This window comes from Vanessa atalanta, chromosome 28 (assembly GCF_905147765.1).
Source record: "Vanessa atalanta chromosome 28, ilVanAtal1.2, whole genome shotgun sequence".
Taxonomy (NCBI): domain Eukaryota; kingdom Metazoa; phylum Arthropoda; class Insecta; order Lepidoptera; family Nymphalidae; genus Vanessa; species Vanessa atalanta.
In genome coordinates, this window is record NC_061898.1 from 5,778,934 (window position 1) to 5,799,796 (window position 20,863).

The 20,863-nt window shown below is 31.5% G+C and overlaps 1 protein-coding gene across 2 annotated transcripts in view; it reads right to left on the minus strand.

Annotated features, from left to right (window-relative positions):
- LOC125074811 (RNA-binding protein Musashi homolog 2) overlaps positions 1 to 20,863 on the minus strand; it is a 126,462-nt gene that overhangs the window by 10,808 nt on the left and 94,791 nt on the right. The window contains exons 3-4 of one of the 2 annotated variants that reach the window (XM_047686239.1): positions 2,924 to 3,072; positions 849 to 1,033 (exon numbers count right to left, since the gene is read on the minus strand). In XM_047686239.1, coding sequence (XP_047542195.1) covers positions 849 to 1,033; positions 2,924 to 3,072 — 334 coding nt within the window. Of the gene's footprint in view, positions 1 to 848; positions 1,055 to 2,923; positions 3,073 to 20,863 lie in introns of both variants that reach the window. The other variant, XM_047686238.1, reaches the window with a different exon arrangement.

A 20,863-nucleotide genomic window follows, 5' to 3' on the forward strand; every position in this document is an offset into this window, starting at 1 on the left:
GATTGAGCCAGTTTAACTGCAGGCATGAGATACTTCATTTTAATTCCCAATGTTTGTGGCACATTGGCGATTGTAGGAATGGTTAATATTTCTTACAGCGCAATGGGCGGTATTCACACAGTGGCCACAAGTGGCCGTTTGCACCTGGAAATTCCAAAAAAAAAAAAATTTTATAATGTTTTTTTTCCTAATTTAAGAAACTGTTGCCTGTTTCTTCAGCATATATTAACTGTTGTTTTGTTTATTCTACAATTTTTTTTATTATTTGTTTACAGATATTTATTTCCACATAGCATAACTCATAAATTTAGTTGCATTTACTTTAAACTACCCTAAAGTTATTTAATAAAAGTATTCAAATACTCTAAGCTTTAAACACATACAAAAATAAAATAAAAACTCATAAAATATGACAAATGAATGTTTCCTTACAGATATCCTTCCCCTTAAAAATGTTTCCGCGTTATTAATAATGAATATATATATATTGATTTAAGTTACTCTTAGATTATTTTATTATACAAAGATTTTTTATTACATTACTTTTAAATTAAACTAATAAAGTATTTTAATTAAAAAGTAAAAAAAAAAACACTTGGTAAATTTAAAATTATCAAAAAATAATTAGAAATATGAACACAGCACAGTACACTTGATAGATAGTAATTAGCATAAGAAACGTTTCACAAAAACGTTGCCCTCACATTCGACTTGACCAGATATTGAATCCACTGAACCTAACTTAATAACACTAATCACATACATTTGTACAATAACATGTCTTAATATTAAATTAGATAATTTAATTCATTAAAAAAGTATCGAATAATTTCACCTATGACCCTTACCTGTGTGACCGGATCCTTCATGATTAGCACATCGGTGACGGGGCCAAACATAGCAAAGTATTCCCTGAGCTTCTCAGAACTCGTCTGCCAGCTGAGACCGCCGACGAACAGCTTGCTCGGCGACGGTGACGTGGTGCCTGCTGTGGTAGCCACTGGTGTCGAGCGACCGGATGACGGTGATGTCTCTGTGATGGGTGAAGATATTGCTGTTAACGGAAATTTAAAGGTATATTCTTATGGGCTAGTCAATCTCGGCGAATTAAAGCATAGTACTCAGTTATTCTTCCGGTAAATAGCAATACCTCATATTGTGGGTAAGCTAGTGTAAATAAAGACTCAAGGGATATAACATCTTAGTTTACCATCCCTATGGTTAAATTTTGGTTTGCATTATTATTAATTCATAAATAAACTAGACAATAAAGCAAGGCACATAGGCAAATGGACCATCTGATGCTAAGCGTTCACCATCACTCAGACATTAACCACTCAGGCAGTGTATGAAACCATGTTGTTATGTCCCTCGTGCCTGTAGTTACACTGGCTCACTCACCCTTCAATCCAGAACATTTCAAAAATCAAAATATACCTTTTTCAAGTAGGCTCTTAACAAGAACTTTTGAATCATCATTCTACAAACTGTATTAAGCAAAGCTACCACCGGTTTTTCAACATTTAAAAATACAGTCATGTTAGTTAAATACAATTATATATGTACTCCTGCCTGGAAGTCAACAAGCATTAACTCCATGCTTTTTTATCATCTATATAATCTTGTATCAAATAATATACCAAAGTATTTTTTACAAATGATTATATATGAAATGATAACAATACTAAGTATTACATACATAAACCTTTCCTTTAAATTTTGATCATGGCAACTAATATATTAAGTCCCTTGTGCCGTTTCACACAATCAACAAACCTGACAGCAATAAAAAATATCACTATTTGGTAAAAGAATGATTAGCAAGTGGATGGTACAGAGCAACACGTACAATAATTTGTCCACAAGCAAATACAGGCAGGCTTAGGAGTAATTATTATTTCAAACAATAATCATCATTATTCTAATTAAACATAGTAAACATTACTTATGTGTGCTTTTTTTAGTGTCTTACTTTGCCAAAACCCACCCTGAGTGGGTTCAAAGTCCGAAACAATAATTCTATATCTCCCAATGACTTTGTTATAATGTAAATCACTTAGAACAACCATAAGATTCATACAATATTTATTTCTTACAACACCAATGTCTATGGACTGTACCTCTTAGCATCAGGCTCACACAGATGGCCCATTAGGCTTATATATTTATAAAAAAAGGACTGTATTTGTAACAGAAATATAAAACTAAACAAGTCTCATTTGTAATATGAGTAATATATAAATTATAGATTGAGGGAATGAGTGCAGTTTTAACTTTACACTGAAACATTTTTATTGAACATGAAATTGTACAATCTTTATAATAGTGTATTGTAAGAGACATTAAGCATTAGAAATGTGATCTTTTTGTGTAATCTTTAGTCTAATTATCATCATATTGCTAAATTAATAAATTAAAAACTTTAATTTAATTTATTTGTATGTAAATGTAAATTTTCTTGTAATTTAAATGAATGAAACCCACATAATAACCATTAAAATGGCTGTGCAGGTACAGTCTTTCAACAACATAAAATGATTACTTAGATACTTAAAAACTACTTTTGTAGCAATTTAAATATCTTATTAACTAATCAAAATGTAGATATAAACATTTGGAATGTTTATTATTAAGTATGTTTAATATACTAATTCAATATTAATTCATATTTGATATGCTGTTAGTTTTTATTTTGTTATTTTCAGTTTCAAATACAGTAATAGATGATAATGATGTTCTTTTCATTGTTTGATTTGATCTGAAGAAAGTCTAAATAACTAATCAAAGCCGAGAGAACTTCCTTTAAAACAATGCTATTAAGCTATAATAAGTGTTTTTACGTTTTTAACTTTATAGTTCTTTTATCTTTATAGATTGAAATAATTTAAAACCTTAAGAGGATAATGTGTTTTGTTTAACTTACTTATTTGTTGCACAGCAATTTGCTGTTGTTGCTGTTGATGAGCGGCTGTTGCAGCGGCGTGGGCAGCCGCCTGCGCGCTCAGCACGTGCGCCGCCAGCTCGCCGCCAACCAGACCACCGTCTACTACCTCCAGCCCGCCCAACGCACCGCTGGAATACACCATCATCTTACTAACACGACTCACAAACTAACTAAACAATAAACTTTACGTAACTCGTCACGGGCGACTAAGCGTCGCAAATTTGTAAATCGCGGGAAACGCTTTCTTAAAAAAAGTAAAAGACAAACAAACCAGTAACATTTTACTTTTTAATTAAGCCAGTATTTAAAAAAAATAAAAAAGTATATATATTTCTGGTTTTTAAATTTATATATGGTTATAAAATAATAATCTTATTTACATATCAATAAAAGCGATCATTTTTTAAAAAAACTATTTCGTTTATATTCAAATTATTGTTGAATGTTGTGCCTTACAGCGTCGCGAATTAATTGTCAAGTGTCATTGACAGATAATAAGACAAAAGAAAGTAACTTTCTTCCAGTTATGTATTTATTTGAATTTATTATTTTTACGTTACATTTGAATAAATGTATCGTTTTCAATTATTTATTCAACAATTTATGCAAAAATTGAACTGATATTTATTTAGCTTTTGAAACATGAAAATGTTTCACATTTTATAACGTTTCAAAAGTATGCTCTCAATACTTTATTCAAACAAATATAAAATTGAAACGTGTACTTTTGTTCTAAAAATAAATTTCAGTCTATTTTAGTTGGAATATAAGTTTAACTTAATTTATAAAACAAAATGTATCTTTTATCGTTGTTTTGCTATTTATATGTATATTCAGTTGCGTTAGTATATCATTAGCCCAGCAAAAGGAGAAAATAATCTTCCGTTCAAAAGCTCATGTAATGGAAATACAGCGCCGGCGGGAAGCGTCATTATTATATTGAAAATAAACTTATTCCGGTGTAGTCCAGCTGCTCCACTGAAATTACCCTCCTCCGTTGCGCATTTCATCTTCACCGGGTGGATGGGGCTGTTTCTATCTCTTTCACACGTGGAGACTTTCACATAAGAAACGTATGACCTCTTTATCCACTAAATGAACCCCTCCTTGTTCTTAAAGCCCTCTCGCTTTTACACAGGGTGGAAAGAATTCTCTTGTCGCTATGAGCTCCTAGTACATACGCGCGGTTGTCTTGAAATATTAGACTTTATTTTCGTTGAAATTCTTTACAGGGAACAATATGTGGCTTGACAATAGATTTTATCTAACAGCAACGAAATATAAAATCTCAGTTTTTCTTTTAAACTCTCATTATACATTGAACTTTTTTATTTAAATTGTTGTTATAAAAAAAAAATACAAACGGTCTGCACCTGCTACTCGGTATTAAGAGTTTTTTTTTTTTATAAATTCATAAAAGCAAAAAGTACTAAGGTCCGCTAATCGCCTGCCAGAAACTTGCTTGATAGATGTCCGCGCGGTAAAGATATTTTCTTTAAGAATTTCTTTTCCGACTATAAATCAGTGCTGACTCGGACAATTTATCTTTTCAGAAAGTAATGTGGGGATCTTTCATTTCCACGATTCTTCCCACAGTTTAAATATATAATCTTGAAAAGTACTTAAGTTACTTACTGGCTAGTTGTAACTTTGCACAAAATTAAATATTTACTCATCTTACAAATTATAACTTTGGTAATTTAATATCGTTAAAAGGATTGCAATTGATAAATAGTATTTTTGTTTAGATACAATCTTTAAAATCCAAATATCGATATCCTAACATCGAATTTTATACTTTCTTATTCGTCCATAATAATACGTAAATACTTTCAAAGCGGGGGAGATACATTGTTGATAATATTTACAATGTAAAAGTAGATGAATTAATTACATAATTTAATTAAAATTTAGATAATATTTACGTCGAACGAATCTGATTATTTACTTTAATTAAAAAAATATAGAAACGAGAAAGTGTAGTGATTACGTCAGTAATGTAAGTCCGACAAAACGTCATTCATTGAAATCAGACAGTTTAGGCAAAAGGTAAAAAAATAATTAAGACAGTTCACCGAAGACCGTTAATGTCATACCGGCAAAGAATGTATATCAATGGCGTCCATTTTTCATTTTAGATTTTTTTGTTAAATTTTATTTTAATAATAAGATCTCTTTTTGTTCAATCTTGGCTTGTAAATGATTACGGTTAATATTCATAAAACAATTCGTTTTGATTACGGATTGTAGAATTACCTACGAGGCGTTATTCAGAAGCCAAAAGTTGATTGCTATTTACGAACAGCAGGTATGTTTGAAAATTACAGATTAATAAAATATGTCAAATGTCATTTTGTCAATTTTATTACCTGTAAGCGAAACCAACCATTTTCTAAATACAGTACCTAACGGGGCTTAATTCAACAAATTGTTATATCAAAAAAAATACCGGCTAGTATCTAACCATATTTTATAAAAAAATCCCTAACATTGCATTCAAATTAAGATTATTAATTTTCTTTATTGTTTACCAGTATTTGTTACGTGTAAACTGCTTTATGTTAATATTATTATTATCTGAGGAGTTATAATAACTTGGCACCAACAATAAAGTTAATGTGTTAACTATAGTTCTTTTATTAAAACCCGACACGAACAGTATCAAAAGCTTTGTAGTAAAGGCGGCACGTAAAATTAATTGTTCAGTATTTCCGCGTCTTTGTTGCCATGTAACTGTTAAAATGCTCTATTTAGGTAAAACTTGCCGCAAAATTGTTTTGCTAAAGAATTTAATAGCTCTCTCATTTACGATTACGTTTTTAATTTAACCTTTTGAATGGCACCCTGTAAACGTTAAAACGAAACGAGGCCTTGTGCAATTTTTTTTACTAGTAAAGTGGAGTGAATCAGTAGCTTTTGCAGCCGGATTGTAGTGTGAATTACTCTTCAGTTGAAATGGAATACGCTCCACCGGGATCCACTCAACGAAAACTCATGACAACGGCACGAATATTTCGCAGTTCGCTCCGTGATACGTGCGCGGAGAGCGACGGGGTCAGTGACCTATAACCTAATTCCCAGGCATTGACCATAGACAAGGTTCAGTCTTATCCTAATCGGATACAGGATGTAAAAGTGTGTTTAACTTTCGAAAAAAATGCACAGATAATGAATAAACACATTTTTTTTCTTGTAGAAAATCGATAGTTGATTGAGGGTGGCGTTCATTGAGGGCGTGGAAGGGGAGGTCGGTCAGCGGTCGGAGGGGTTGGGGTGGTTTTGGCGCGTGCGCGGAACGGCGGGGCGCGGCGATCGGCCACGCTGCCTCACGCGCTGCCTCACACGCTGCTCGACGCCCGCCGCCGCCGCCTCGCGCGTCTCTGCCATATTGTCCTGTCACAGCAGTACGTACATGCTACTGCTGCGTCGGGGCAAGCCGGCTGATTCGTTGCACTTGCATCACGACGGAACGACGACGAACATTATAAAATGATCATTTATTTTCCGTGTTGTGCCAATATTGTCTGTTCGCAGGTCTTGTTATTTCAAGGGAGCGGCGTATACTGGGTCTTCGATCGATCAACGAGTGTCAGTGCCTGAGTGTTGTGCTTGCTTTATGTGGAAGTGTTAATGCTTGCATTTTTTATATTATATTCAATGGGTTAACGGGTATAGTGATATTAATGGTTTATGACTGCCGGAGGGTGGATGTATCGAGCGAAGTGATGCGCATGCGGGCGCCATCTTTGGCTGCATCCATCGGCGCCACGGCCATCTTCCTTGGGGTGGACGTGCGAATAAATTTTATCACTTTTAGGCTTTTGTTGCTAAGGGGTTTATTGTGGAAGATATTTAACATTATTTATATAAAATAAATAAATGTAAGACGTTGAAAACATTAGTATAAATCATTTCTTACAATAATCGAATTACTTTGTTAAAGATTTAATATTAGTCAAAATTTGGTTTGGGAATTAGGACAAAAAAAAAGATATTTTACAATATAAAACGTTCATAAAATACGAAACAATTGTATTTAGTACGTGTGTAAGTAACCTTTGATTCCGTCCAAGTAATAAATATTTAATTTCAAAAGTATATATTTAATTTGCCAGCCATTATTCCCATTGGAGTTTGTGACTTTTAAAGTAGTTTATTTTATTAGTTGTAAATAATAAAATTGAATTTCGATTTAGAATCCGTTTTTTGTGATGATTAATATCGTTACGTTTTTTTATGAATCGTTTTTTGAAACGAAACCGTATCGATTTCATTTAAGACTTGTTTAAATGTATCTGAAAAAATTAACACTAAACATAAAATATAACAATAAACATAAATATTTATTTCAGCACTATTATATCCTAACAGACTATCCTTGATTTTCTGCGAAAATAAATCAATATGAATATACACGTTTTTTTTTTTTTTAATTTATTAGACGTAGATCACGTAAGCTTTTGACAACTATGTTCATTTTAATTAAGAAAATATTGAAAACTAAATTAAAATATTATATTAAAAATACCTTCAGTATTTATAGATTTCTGTACGCAATTAAATTTTCCTATCCCGGTTTCCATATTCTATATTAAAATGAAAAAATGTTCAAGGTGCCAGTATCCCTCAGTTCACTAGAGTACAATATTAAATATATAATTAAATGTTTAGCTTAACGTAAGTTTTAATTAATATGCACAGTTCAACAATACATTACGTAAAGTAATTAAACAAAGCCTTCATTATGTTCGCGTGAGTACTAACACACCCATATATTTGACGTGTTTCGCGAATTTTCCATTCGGGAATCGATTTAATTCATTTATAGTTATATGTCTATCTGTTATACTATACTTAGTTTCTTGTCGGTTCTTCTCAGCAGAATCTACTTCTCGAACCGTTGATAGCTTAAGATTTAAGTCAACACTGTAACACGACGATTCAAAAGTGCTTTTATGAGTTTACTTGAATGAAGATTATTTTCATTTTGAGTTTATACACTATATCTTTAATTATCTTTTAGTTTAGTTGATGGTAGGGCTTTGTGCAAGCCCGTCTGGGTAGGTACCACCCACTCATCAGATATTCTACCGCCAAATAACAGTACTCTGTATTGTTGTGTTCCGGTTAGAAGGGTGAGTGAGCCAGTGTAATCACAGGCACAAGGGACATAACATCTTAGTTCCCCAAGGTTGGTGGCGCATAGGTGATGAAGGAATGATTAATATTTCTTACAGCGCTTTTGTCTGTGGGCGGTGGTGATCACTTACCATCAGGTGGTCCATATGCTCGTCCGCCAACCAAAGCCATAGAAAAAAAAAAGTTAGGGTATCTAATAGTTCCTAGGTTTTTTGTGTGTGATCAATATCTTTACTATGACTTTAGGTACTTTTGTAATATGTATATATTGTATAGTCAGAGATATAAGTTTGTTTTATTTGTAATCCGGTAAAGACATCACTCACACAGCCTGACGTACTGTCAAATTATATATATCAAATCAAATAAATTAACATTGTTCATTAACAATTTAGACTTAAATAGTCTTATATAATATTATTCGCGTAAAGCTAATAATAATAATGAAGATGTATTATTTATATTTATACGAGATTTAAAATGAAAGTCATTGTCGAAAATCTGTCACGAAAATAAATTCCTAAGACATACGAACTTGTGACGTGACTGCACATGAAATGTTCAAAATCGACTTAAGCAGGGCCGGATTTAGAGTTCTGGAGGCCCTGGAGTGGAGTACCCTATTTATTTTTTAATATAATAAAATAATACTTTTGACGAATTCCGTGGTCGAGTAGTGTGCACACCGATTTTCATGGGTACGCCACTCCGAGGTCCCGGGTCGATGTAGAAAAAGTTCATTAGTTTTCTATGTTGCCTTGTGTCTGGGTGTTTGTGGGACCGTCGGTATTTCTGATTTTCCATAACACGAGTGCTTTAGCTACTTACATTGGGATCAGAGTAATGTATGTGATGTTGTCCAATATCTATTATTATATTATTTCATATTAATAAATATGTAAACATAGTACAAGACCCTTGTATTTTATTATATTTACAAATATATTATGTTAAAGTTTATTTCAAGAAGTTGAATATTTGTCTTAGAAAACTACTGTAGCAGGATCCTTTAAATCTGAACCTGGACTTGAGTTGCGCCATTATAACGGCGAATACTCGAAATGTTATTGTCATTATAAAGCTAAAAGGAGTTTGTCCTCACAGATTATCTAAAAATAATCCAACCATTTTAGTAGTTTTTCAATTTCACTACACTTTCATTGAGGGTCTGTTTTGCTTGAAGATTCATTGAATATCGTCGAGAATATATCTCAATAGACTTATCGATAGATTGTGGCCTCAACGTACTATAGAGCTTGAAATTTCAGATGAATCTATATTAAAAAAAGTCAAAAAAGAAGCTTAATTAGGGCAGGAAAAGACTAACCAACTTGACAGTTTTATATGTAGAGGAGAAACCGTTTAAGCTGTGTCGCTAGTGCCAAAATTTAACACTATTTTTATAAGCATGTGAAACTGCAAAATTTTCAGGCAACTTATACTTCTAATAGGAGTTTGAATGCCCCAAAATGTCACGCTAATAGACCGGCCTAGAGTGACGTTCGGAAAGTTCAGATAAGAAAAGTAAAATTCACCAAATCTCAACACGACAAAACCAATTGATTGCAAGGGGAAAGCAGTGACGATCGAGATTGATGGTAAAAAACCGTCCCATAAAGATGACAACGCCTTTTCCCGGCTCTCATTATGGAATAGTTTTTATCCCGCTTTTTTATTTGACGAGGGAACTGTACCGAGTTCATTAGTCTATTTATTCGTCCACAGCGAGTCGATGTTCGCAACGTTTAATAGTTCACATTTATTAAATTTGTAAGCTTCAATTCGTTTCCCCAGGACGACAGTTTATTTTCTTCGATTTGGTTGACAATGTAGTTCTCTATTATGCCTTACCTCGAATATTGTTTTAAAACATGTTCCAAAATCTATTTTATCGAATTGGGTCCGATATAATCAAGCGTATTCATATAAGTCAATTTTTGGTGCAAATGCAAACCAGATTTTGCTATTGAGTTAAATCATAATGGCGTAAGTTTAACTTTACTAATGTCAAAAAGGCGTATTTTTGAATTTCGATTTTCAAGACTAAGGTTTAGATGTAAGGTTGAAATTTTAGCATCAGCCCATAGAAACCTATAATTTAGTTGTTTACCTTCCAAAATAAATGACTCACTACATTAGCAGCCTGTAAATTTCCCACTGCTGGGCTAAGGCCTCCTCTCCCTTTGAGGAAAAGGTTTTGGAGCATATTCCACCACGCTGCTCCAATGCGGGTTGGTGGAGTACACGTAGCAGAATTTCGTTAAAATTAGACACATGCAGGTTTCCTCACGATGTTTTCCTTCACCGCCGAGCACGAGATGAATTATAAGCACAAATTGAGCACATGAAAATTCAGTGGTGCCTTCCTGGGTTTGAACCCGAAATACTCGGTTAAGATGCACGCGTTCTAACCATGTTGTGATTTCAAGTTTATTAACATCGTTTCTTTGACGTAATAAAACGTCAAATAATCTAGTCAAGAGATGTTAATACACAGAGAATCTATTGGAAATTCATCGTGGTTCCTCCTGATATTTTTCATTACGTTTTCCTGATGATGTAAGCGTTTTCCAAACGACGGTGTCAGCGTGGAATGGGATGAAACGATTTGCTGTGTCCATTGATCGATCCTAATGACACTTTCAATTTAGTTAATGGTGGTGCCTGTAATTTTATGGGCTTATGTTTTTATTTATGGTAGTTTTTGGTTACGAGTTTAAATTTATAACTTACGTAATGACTTTTACGGTTGAGATGCTTCGATATCATGTCGTTATGGTGCCTCAATTGAGTTTTTTATTTATCGATACTAATAATTCGATGAGGTTATTAGTTTGTATGTAATTTTCGGAACTAATGATCAAGTTTTTCACTGGTAGCAAACTACATTATTCCTACATGTATAAGTCTTACATAACATATATAAAGATATTATATAATTTTCTTTATATTGGTATTTATAAAAAGATACTTATCGGAAACAATAATTGTTTATTGAGTCTCGTGAGACAATTTTTGATGATCTGAGTATAATCTTATATGGTAAATAAATAACATAAGCTACAGTAAACATAATTGAATTATTTTGTGACATAAGTATTACTACAAGTAGTGTTTATTCTATTGCCAGTTATAATCTAACACATATATTATAAACTTTGCACAACGAACATTGTTCGCAAACACAAACTATCTCCAAAGCAAATCTCATTTAAATCGTTTCAGCTGTTCAAGCGTGAAGAGGTAACAGACAGTTTTTTTCGCTTTTATAATATTAGCAGTTTTGTTTCGTCTTTGCATTAATTTGTGAGCCAGTGTGAGCCAGTGTAGGCACAAGGGACGTAACATCTTAGTTCCCAAGGTTGGTGGCGCATTGGTGATGTAAGGAATGGTTAATATTTCTTACAACGCCATTGTCTATGGGCGATGATGACCACTTAGCATCATGTGGCCCATATTCTCGCCCGCAAACCAATTCCATAAAAAAATAATATATGTTATAACGATATTTACATACATTCGCCTGTTATTTGCTAATCTCTTTATTCATGCATTCAATAGGATATTTTTAAACCTACAAAATTAACTGGTCCGATATGAAAAAATGCAAATAACATTTTTTATTTTTATTTTATGATGAATACTTTTTAACTATATCACTATATTAAGGTTATTATGAGTGCACAGCGTGAGAAATAAATCAGACTGGATTAGTTTTTTCTTTTTAAGTTCATATGTAACATATATATAAATACTGGCTGTTAACCGTCTGCTTCCCTGGGCAAAAAAGGGGGAAGGATTAACTAAATTCAAAAATATATATTGTATAACCACCTATGAACGATTCCGTGTGGTTTGATAACAGTCTCTTGCCGATACGTTCAGTATTTTCACGTGATTACACAAAGAAAAAAAATATATTTACCTATATATAAATATATGTTACGGTTACAACACATTATGGAGATATATAAAACTTACATACATAGTTTTCGTGATATATACTTTAATTCCGTCAATATATAGACTATTCCTTTAAAATAGGTAACATATAAATAAAAAATATATAACTTAAGTGTATATATAATATCACCGTGATAAATGACTTATTTTTACTTAATATATTTATTCTATATGCAGAAGTTATTCACAAACAAGCAAAGGAAACAGGAAGTGGTCAAAATAATAGACTCCCATAAAGTTTGTCGTCCGATAACTACCGTAATTAATGAAGACAATTACGAATGGAGCGCTTTAAACAACTCTTCGTAAACACTTAATCATCGAAGCCCCGCCCACCGTCACCAACAAAGCGACAAAAGACATTATCTCAGCACTTTTTGCAATAACCGCCCGTTCAAGTGGAGCCTGCGTTTTATGGCAGCCCACGCTAGTGACAGTTCACTAGGGTTGCCATGATTAAATATGAAAATGAAGCTTCAATAGGTATCGTTGGTATATTATATTATATGAAACTATTTAAATATATCACATAAAATGAATTACCACGAGACACCTTAATGAAAATATTTTTAAAAAACTATTCATAATATTGGGATTTTTTTTAATGAAAAAATGAAAAAAATATTGTTTTAAATCAATTTCAAACAATCAGTACGAGCTTGGCAGAAAAATGACTGATCAAAGTCACAAAGCGATTGTCGACCAAAATAAAAATAAGATATTACATATGTTTTTGATATGTGATCTCGAGTGTTTTTTTTTTTAAATTTCAGGTATAAAGGCGGATTGCTAATAGGTATAGACATTAGGCCATAGACATTAGCGCTAAAAGAAATAACAAGCACTCCTTACATCGTAAATGTGGTCTTTTGTTTGTTACGCTTGATCACTCACCCTTCAAACTGAATCAGTATGTACGTATACGATTGTATCTAACCAGGAGGCGTGTCAATAGCCCTACCACAAAGTAAAGGTACTGATCCTTTAGAACAGAATTGTCCGACTAAAAAGAAGCACGGATGGCGAACCTACAGCTCACGAATATATCATAATGTTATACTTTATAGACATCTGCGTTTGATATTCGGTTTAACGACGTGGAAAGAACCGACGAGAGGATATTGGCTCCGAATTGTTCGGTCATGTTTGTGGTACCGTATTTATAGTATTGACGTAATATATAGTCTATATCAATCTTTACGCCGAGTAAACATACAGACGTTGGTATTATTTCAATGTATATTGTATTTTATAACATTTAAAGGGCACAGACAATCAAGACATAAAAAAAACAAAGATGGAATCTACAAAATATATTTTTTTATATTACTTAATCTAAAAATTTCTAATGTAATGCGAAACAAACATACAACCACATCGAAATTCTAAACTCAATTGAATACTAAAAATATGCACTAAATAATAATAAAAAAGTTAAAATAATGAGACTCTATTTTACGTGCCTGAACAGAAGTTCGCAACAGATAAAAATTAAAGAATAAGAGCGTCATTAGATGTTTGAGAGAAATAAACGTCAAAAACATTTTATTTTAAAACGTCGATTTAAAAAGGTCAGTCAAGTTATTAATTATATAATATATTTTCGGGTGCATGCTTACTCATTTCTATAATGAAGTAAAATGTTTACTTTGATCGTATCTAACGGCATATTATCGTGTGTGACTAGCGATTACGTGGGCGAAAGAGAACTCATAATCTTTCAGTCCAATCTTAATGTTAATTTCTCGTCGGTAATAATATTTACAAACAAAATAAAATAAATTTTCAAGGAAATCTTAATTTTTTTTAACCAATAATGTAGTAAGATTTTTTTAATGACTTATTATTAAAATAAAATGTTCCAAAAATATAATTTATTAAACAAAAAATATTTAATATCGTGAAACGTCTACGTTATTTTTTTAATTTATTTTACGTTGATGAGCATATTTGTCTATGAAAACATTTTGAAGATTACATTATTCCTTATTCCATAGAAGTCTGAAAATAAATGTTGTTTAAATGAAATGTAGATTAATTAATGTGTACGCGAAACTGTGCTAGTCGAGGGAATGATATCGATTAAATTTACGCTACACGCAACGACCATTTTTGATTTTAATGATCTGTAACTATAATATATCATAGAAATAATAATCATAAATAATTACTTTGAATTTTGAACGAATAATTATTATTTATGTCTACTAAAATCGAATGTTAATTTTGTTAATAGACTTATGACGGTGCTTAAGATTTTATTATCTGTCTTCTAATATTTTTGGCGGGCATTTATCAAAACATGCATTTGTTTGAGGAAAATAAAATAACGTCTTTCTTACAATCTCACTTGGATATCGGATCACGACGATAATTATAATTCACACATTGACGAATTAAGGACTAAGTGTGACTTTTTGATGAAAAAAAAAGATTTTAAAAGGAGTTTTCTTACGCAATGTACTAATAACTATTTTTTGTAAGTTAATTTCTTTATAATTATAAATAGTACTTGATATTTGTAGTTATAATCTTTATAGTTTTTAATTAATCTAGATCAATTGTAAAATATTGTCAAATAATTAACTTTTTTTTATCTAACCTCTTGGGCCATATTACAATTATCTATAAATATATATATAAAAGTGAGTATTTGATAATTTCCTATTCCAACAATAACAGGAAAAAAGCCATATAACCAATATTTGACTGCAAATTGACGCGATATCATTGGTCGAGAGCTTGGTTAATTTGGAAAAAATGGCGTTTTGAACGTCAACGAAATTGTTATCGATATTTTGGAAGAAAATTAAAGTGGATATACATAGTTAAGTTTAAGTGTTGTATTATAAATAATGATATATTAATCATAAACTCTCAGTAGTGCACAATATACCTGAGTTATTAGCAAATCGCATGAAATACGTGAATCTAAGGTTTGTTTATATTTTTTCCTACTTCCATTGGAATAAGCTGTATCTACTTTTTTATCTACGCTACTAATGTGATTTACGTTATTAAAAATTGTATTATATCATAAAGTAGTTGTCATGCTGTTTACCCTAACTTCATACTTTGTGCAAAAAAAAATTGCTATAATATAGTGGTAGCATTTACTTTACAAAAACCAGCAATTAGGGCCTAAGTTAGGTAACTGAAACCATAAAATAGTCCAATATTTCAGTCTGAGGATCCATCTTAATATGAATTGGCTTAAAAATATGATTATTAAAAATAAAGTTATCAAGCAAAGTAACGTATTAAATGTCTATAAAGTATAATATAATGATACATTTAATTGATTAGGTGTGTATTAAAACATCAATTTAGCTTAGACTAAAGTACTAAATTTATGTTTGAATTATCATTCCATTCTAGTTACAAGTTTGGGAAGTACAACGCCATCTATCGTCAGAGAAACGGGAGTACATTGTTAAGCGAGTGCCATCTTAGTACCGCCTATTTCCGCTAGGTAGCGCCATGCTAGCTAACGAATGAAATCTCATAGAGGATTGAAAGGCTCTTTTTGAGTTATAACTCTTATTCCTTTAGTAGTAAGCCCTAGTTTCATATTTTAGATATATCGCGGACCTCTTGTCCTATTGATTATTTTTGTGGGCTACAAATAACGAGCTATTTGAACGGACTGAGTTAAAATATAAGGTTCGAAAAGGCAAAATTAGGTTATTTTAACGAGTAGCGAACGTTAAAAATTATGCAAACATATTTTTTAATTCAGTCGTTCCGAATATGAATACGAACTAATAAATTTACACTGTAAAAAACCGAATATAATTAATTTGAAAAATGTAACGCGACTTCAGGCTTAAAAATATAATTGGCTGTCGTTTTTTTTTTTAATTAAAAATGAAAAAATCGGTTTAATTTTAAGGTTTTGCACAGTTTTGTTTCACCGATGATTTTCGGTGACCGTCTTGGTAGGTACCACCCTGTAATCACATTCTACCACCGAACAACAAAACAACAACAAAACTTATTACTGTTGTGTTCTGGTTTGAAGGATGAGTGAGCCAGTGTAACTGCAGGCATAAGGGACACATCTTAGTTCTCAAGGTTAGTAGAGCACTAGCGTTGGACAGCATGGTTAATATGAGCGAAGATGACCACGAATCATCAGATTTCTCAATCCCCTTGCCTATATAAAAAACATTTAAAAAGTCTTTACGTAATAAGGCGTAATTTTGCTTTAGATTATAAAGTTATTTTAAGTAATTCAATGTCAAATGACTAATAATAAACAGCTTAGAAATTTCAGTTATATAAATGTTTGATTACGTCTTTAAAAATAAAATTTTTAAAAATCCAATTTCTACTCGAGACAAATCGTGGCGTATTGTGTAGGTAATACATAAAAACTCGATAAGGCGATTTTATAAAAATGTTTACGATTTTATTACTACATTCGAATTATCGAAGTTTATAGGAATAGTATTTATATACATACTGAGAGACTTTCATTTCGTTGGGCTAATGTCTAGATTTAAAGGCTGCAGAATTCGGGTCGTTGCTTAAATCCTGGATCAAAAGAATAGAAGGCATTGTGTTTATTTGATAAGAAATTCTCAGTACCCGAATCTATGAAGGTTATATAAATATTTACTATCACATGTTCATCAAAAATAATGGAGACATAAACACGACACACCAAAGGTTCGGACAACACGTTTGTGAAGACAAGATTATTGAAAGACACTGTCCCGTGTAGGCGCGCCTTAAACCGACCGCCGATGATTGTCAGGTCTTGTACCATCGGTAAGGTAATAAGGTACCCCAAAAGGTTTTATAGAAATATGTTTTTGAGGTTAAATTATTGTTACTTGCTTAAGATTGGGCCTCAGAAAATACGCAAATCCTGCTTCTAGGTCCTGCACCAATCGTAGTGCACTCGAATTTGCGAACACACTTATACACGTATATTATATGCGCAGTTGGCTAATCTCTCTAGAAAATGGCTACCATGCAGTCAGCAAGTACATCATAATTCATTAATAAACATAATTCACATACAAAATGATTTAAAATCCTTCAAACAGTTTATATTCAGACAAATATTCAAAGATATACAACAGACAAATACTATTTCGATGTCATACCTATTATTATTAGTATACAGAATCAGTTAGTTATACGAATATGACGCAGGGTTATTAACTAATACTATTATAAATATTAATGTTTTTTTTTTTAATTATTTAATCTTGCATCACCGCTGAAACGATTTTGAAACGACCACTGACAATGCGATCAACATTAAATGTCACTTTTGTATGTGTCAAAAGACGTAGTGTTTATGTACTCTGTGGTCAAACCGAAACGCGCTAAAATCGAAACGATCTGTCAAATCTTATGTGCCTAGTGTAGGTGCTATTGATAACTTTAAGGTTATTACTAGTGAAATTACTATTTAAATCACTGTGGTAGTGTTTGATTGACAAAGTTCAGTGTAATATCACTTGTGAAATTATAATAACACTGCTTTTACAATAAGCCTCCGACATATATTCTCATACGAGAGTAATGAAAAGTTATGCATTGTGTAGGAAAGCGAGCGTATAATGTTCGTATTATAGACTTGCTTGTTTGTTGAGATAAATACGTAGAGTTAGTTACATCAAATAAACTTTAAATCAAATTTACTTTATTAACGTAGGCTAGCTTTGGAGTTGTTATTTTATAGTGTATGCATATGACGCTACCACCATTTTGAAATAAGGACGCCGAGAACCGACAAGAAACTCAGCGAATCCATTTTTTTTATAATCAAAATGAATATAAAATCTCTTTTTTTTTGTTTGTATCTATAAATTTAGTATAAGATATATAGTATTCAATGCAAATATTTAATTCTAAATTAACACGAAATGTAAGTAATAAGTATCTATTTTCAATTTTATAACATACACAGGCACTGTAGACGTCTTGTTAAGAAAATTTTAGCTTACAACGATATTCTTTGTTAATATTACGATTAATCTTACAAATAACAAAACCAAGAACGACGAATACCGCCACAATATTTTCATTAAAAATTGTCAACACTTTTCAAACACCCCCAGTTTTGTCTTTTTGAGAAATAAATTTCAATAAACCGATATTAAAACTGTAAATAGTTAAGTTTAAAATATCTATTACAAATATTTCACTTATAATGTAAACTTATCGTCTGTTCTGTGGTTAAATTATGTCTCCAATATGCAGTAAGGCTGGGTTATCGGGAAATGTTTATGAACCGTCTCCATGGAACTATTAGATGTTAAGAAAATGGAATATTGAGTATTTTATATGTTAAATACATTCTTGTGAAGTGTATATGGATTTTAAATTGAGTTTCAGCATATGTATTAATACTTATCTTTGCGCAAGAATTTTTTAAACGTATAGTAATTAGTAATAAAGATTATTTTTAACAGAAGTTTTGTTTTTTTTTTTTTAATATTCTGGAATGATCTGTTGATATTGGTTATTTTTAATCTGTGGTAACATAGTGGTTTTTGTTTTATTTAGATTTTTTTTTTTTACGAAAATATTTGCAAGTCTTTATTCAAATAATGATATAATTAATATTAATTTTTATACATAATAAAGTAGATAATTTAGTTATTTTTAATTCATATCGTTCTTGGTTATAATAAAGTAATATCATAGTCTATATAGCTTGTACCGTATTTCTTTCGGACAACCATCTTGTAAGTAAAACTAACCTCTATTATATTAAATCTGAATTAAAATGTGTCAAATTTTGGCCGTTTTGCAATAGAACCATATTTTACTTGTCACCACAGAACTAAATATTATAATAGATTAAAGAGTAACGCAAGACCAACAGATAATAAATAATAATCATTAAAACAATTCTAATATACTAAAACTAAAGGCGAGCAAATAATAAATCCGATCGAACAATGTAGAACAGTTACCGAACAGTTAAAATAGCAAATAAAGTATAATTAAAATTGACATCCCCTCGCCAATATAAGAGAACTCTACTCTGTAGGTATTAATTTACTAAAGTATCTTGTTGGCTCTTTTTCTAAAATAATAATCGGTCGACACGTTGTTTTATCAAAAGTAGAAATATTTGAAAACATTACCAATAACTGATATATTTTTAGATATGGTGCGTAATATTAGTTTAAAAATATCACGCAAAAATTTGGACATTTTATTTTACGTTAATCACGCGCTATTACACCGGAACCAAAACCCATAAACGCAGGTGTTGTTTATGGGTTAAATATTTAAATTCGTCCCTTTATTCATTAATCATTCAATCGGTCATCGTTCACTCCATAGATCACACCTGGCTCTTTGAAAATTGACAATATTTTGCAGTTATTTTCTTAATTAGATAATTTACTTGCGAAATTCGTAAGGATTTTAAAGCTTTTATTAATTCTATATAAATTTACCTTTAAAATGCAACAAGAAAGTAGATTAAATGTCATAAATTAAAGATCTTTAAGAGAGCTATACTAAAAGAACTAGTATGTTACGTTATTTTATAATAATATGAACACTGCCAACTTCTTTCAAAATTTTAAGGAGGCCTTGTACTTTTTACAACCAAAATCAATGATTTTACCATTACGTGGCCCATTTACCACCTGTCTTTCATCTTTGCCATATGTAAAAAAACAAACAAAAAAAACCGCTAAGAACTTCGCGTCTAGCTTTTCCAAGTTAGAATTCTACACAAAGGAGTAATCAGCGTTTCAGAACAGAACCGAAGTCAGGGAGATTCTTTTGTAAAAAAAAAAACACGAGACTACAAATGGTAACATCTTGGTATTTTCTAATATATTCAAATCAATATTAAGAGTTCAAAACGGATAAAATATTGACAAGATGGCGATCATATGTGATGGTAAAAAGGAAAAAAATACTTTTGAATGTTGATAATTGTCAAATAATAGTAATCTTAATAACCTTTTATCAAAAATACTCTTTGTTTTATTTTTTCTATTAAAATCTAAATCATTTATATATGCATAACATAAAAAACGTCTTCTAATTTTTAGGATCAAAATGGATTTAATATACTCTAATACATTTATTTACCACGCATGAGAGTTAACTTTAAAGTTACTCTACCCTTTTTTTATAATCTGAACTTTTTTTCATTTAAATATTAATAGACAAAAGTAAAAACTTTTGCGGAATTTTAAAATGGAACAATTTGCTTTAGGTAGGAAGGACGCTGTGGAGTCTGAAACTTAATGTTAATTCTCGTGTTTATGTATTCAGAAAAACCTAATCTCCTGTTAATCAAACTTGAACTCATGACATGTGGATCTTAGAAAAATATTTAGGTTACATGGGATTCTTAACCGCTAAAATGACTGTCTTCCTCATAAAGTCCCCTCTACACGAACGAGGCAGCGAATCCATAGATAATAAAGATTTGGATTGTTAAATATTAGTCGCCTGTTCGATACATTTGCGAGACGAGTACACCGCGTCGCATAATTAGAAAGCAATTTACGATATCCAGTCAGTCGTTGTGTGTTTGTTTGTGTACTAAATAGGCTTCGAGTTTATTGCCTAGAAACGATAGAATTAGGAATGGCGCCTGTTGAAATGATCTATACATTGCTGGCTGTTTGCTTTAAAGTCACAGTGCGGTTTAATACATGTTTTTTTTAATATGTCAACTGACGTAAATTTAGTTTTTCTGTTAGTAGCAGTTCAAAGTTTTCAAGTTGTCAATGTTATAAACATTCCTGACTACCGTTACTTGAAAATAACTTAGTTGAAACTTATGTAGCAAAATTTCTGACACATCCAGGTTACTAAACA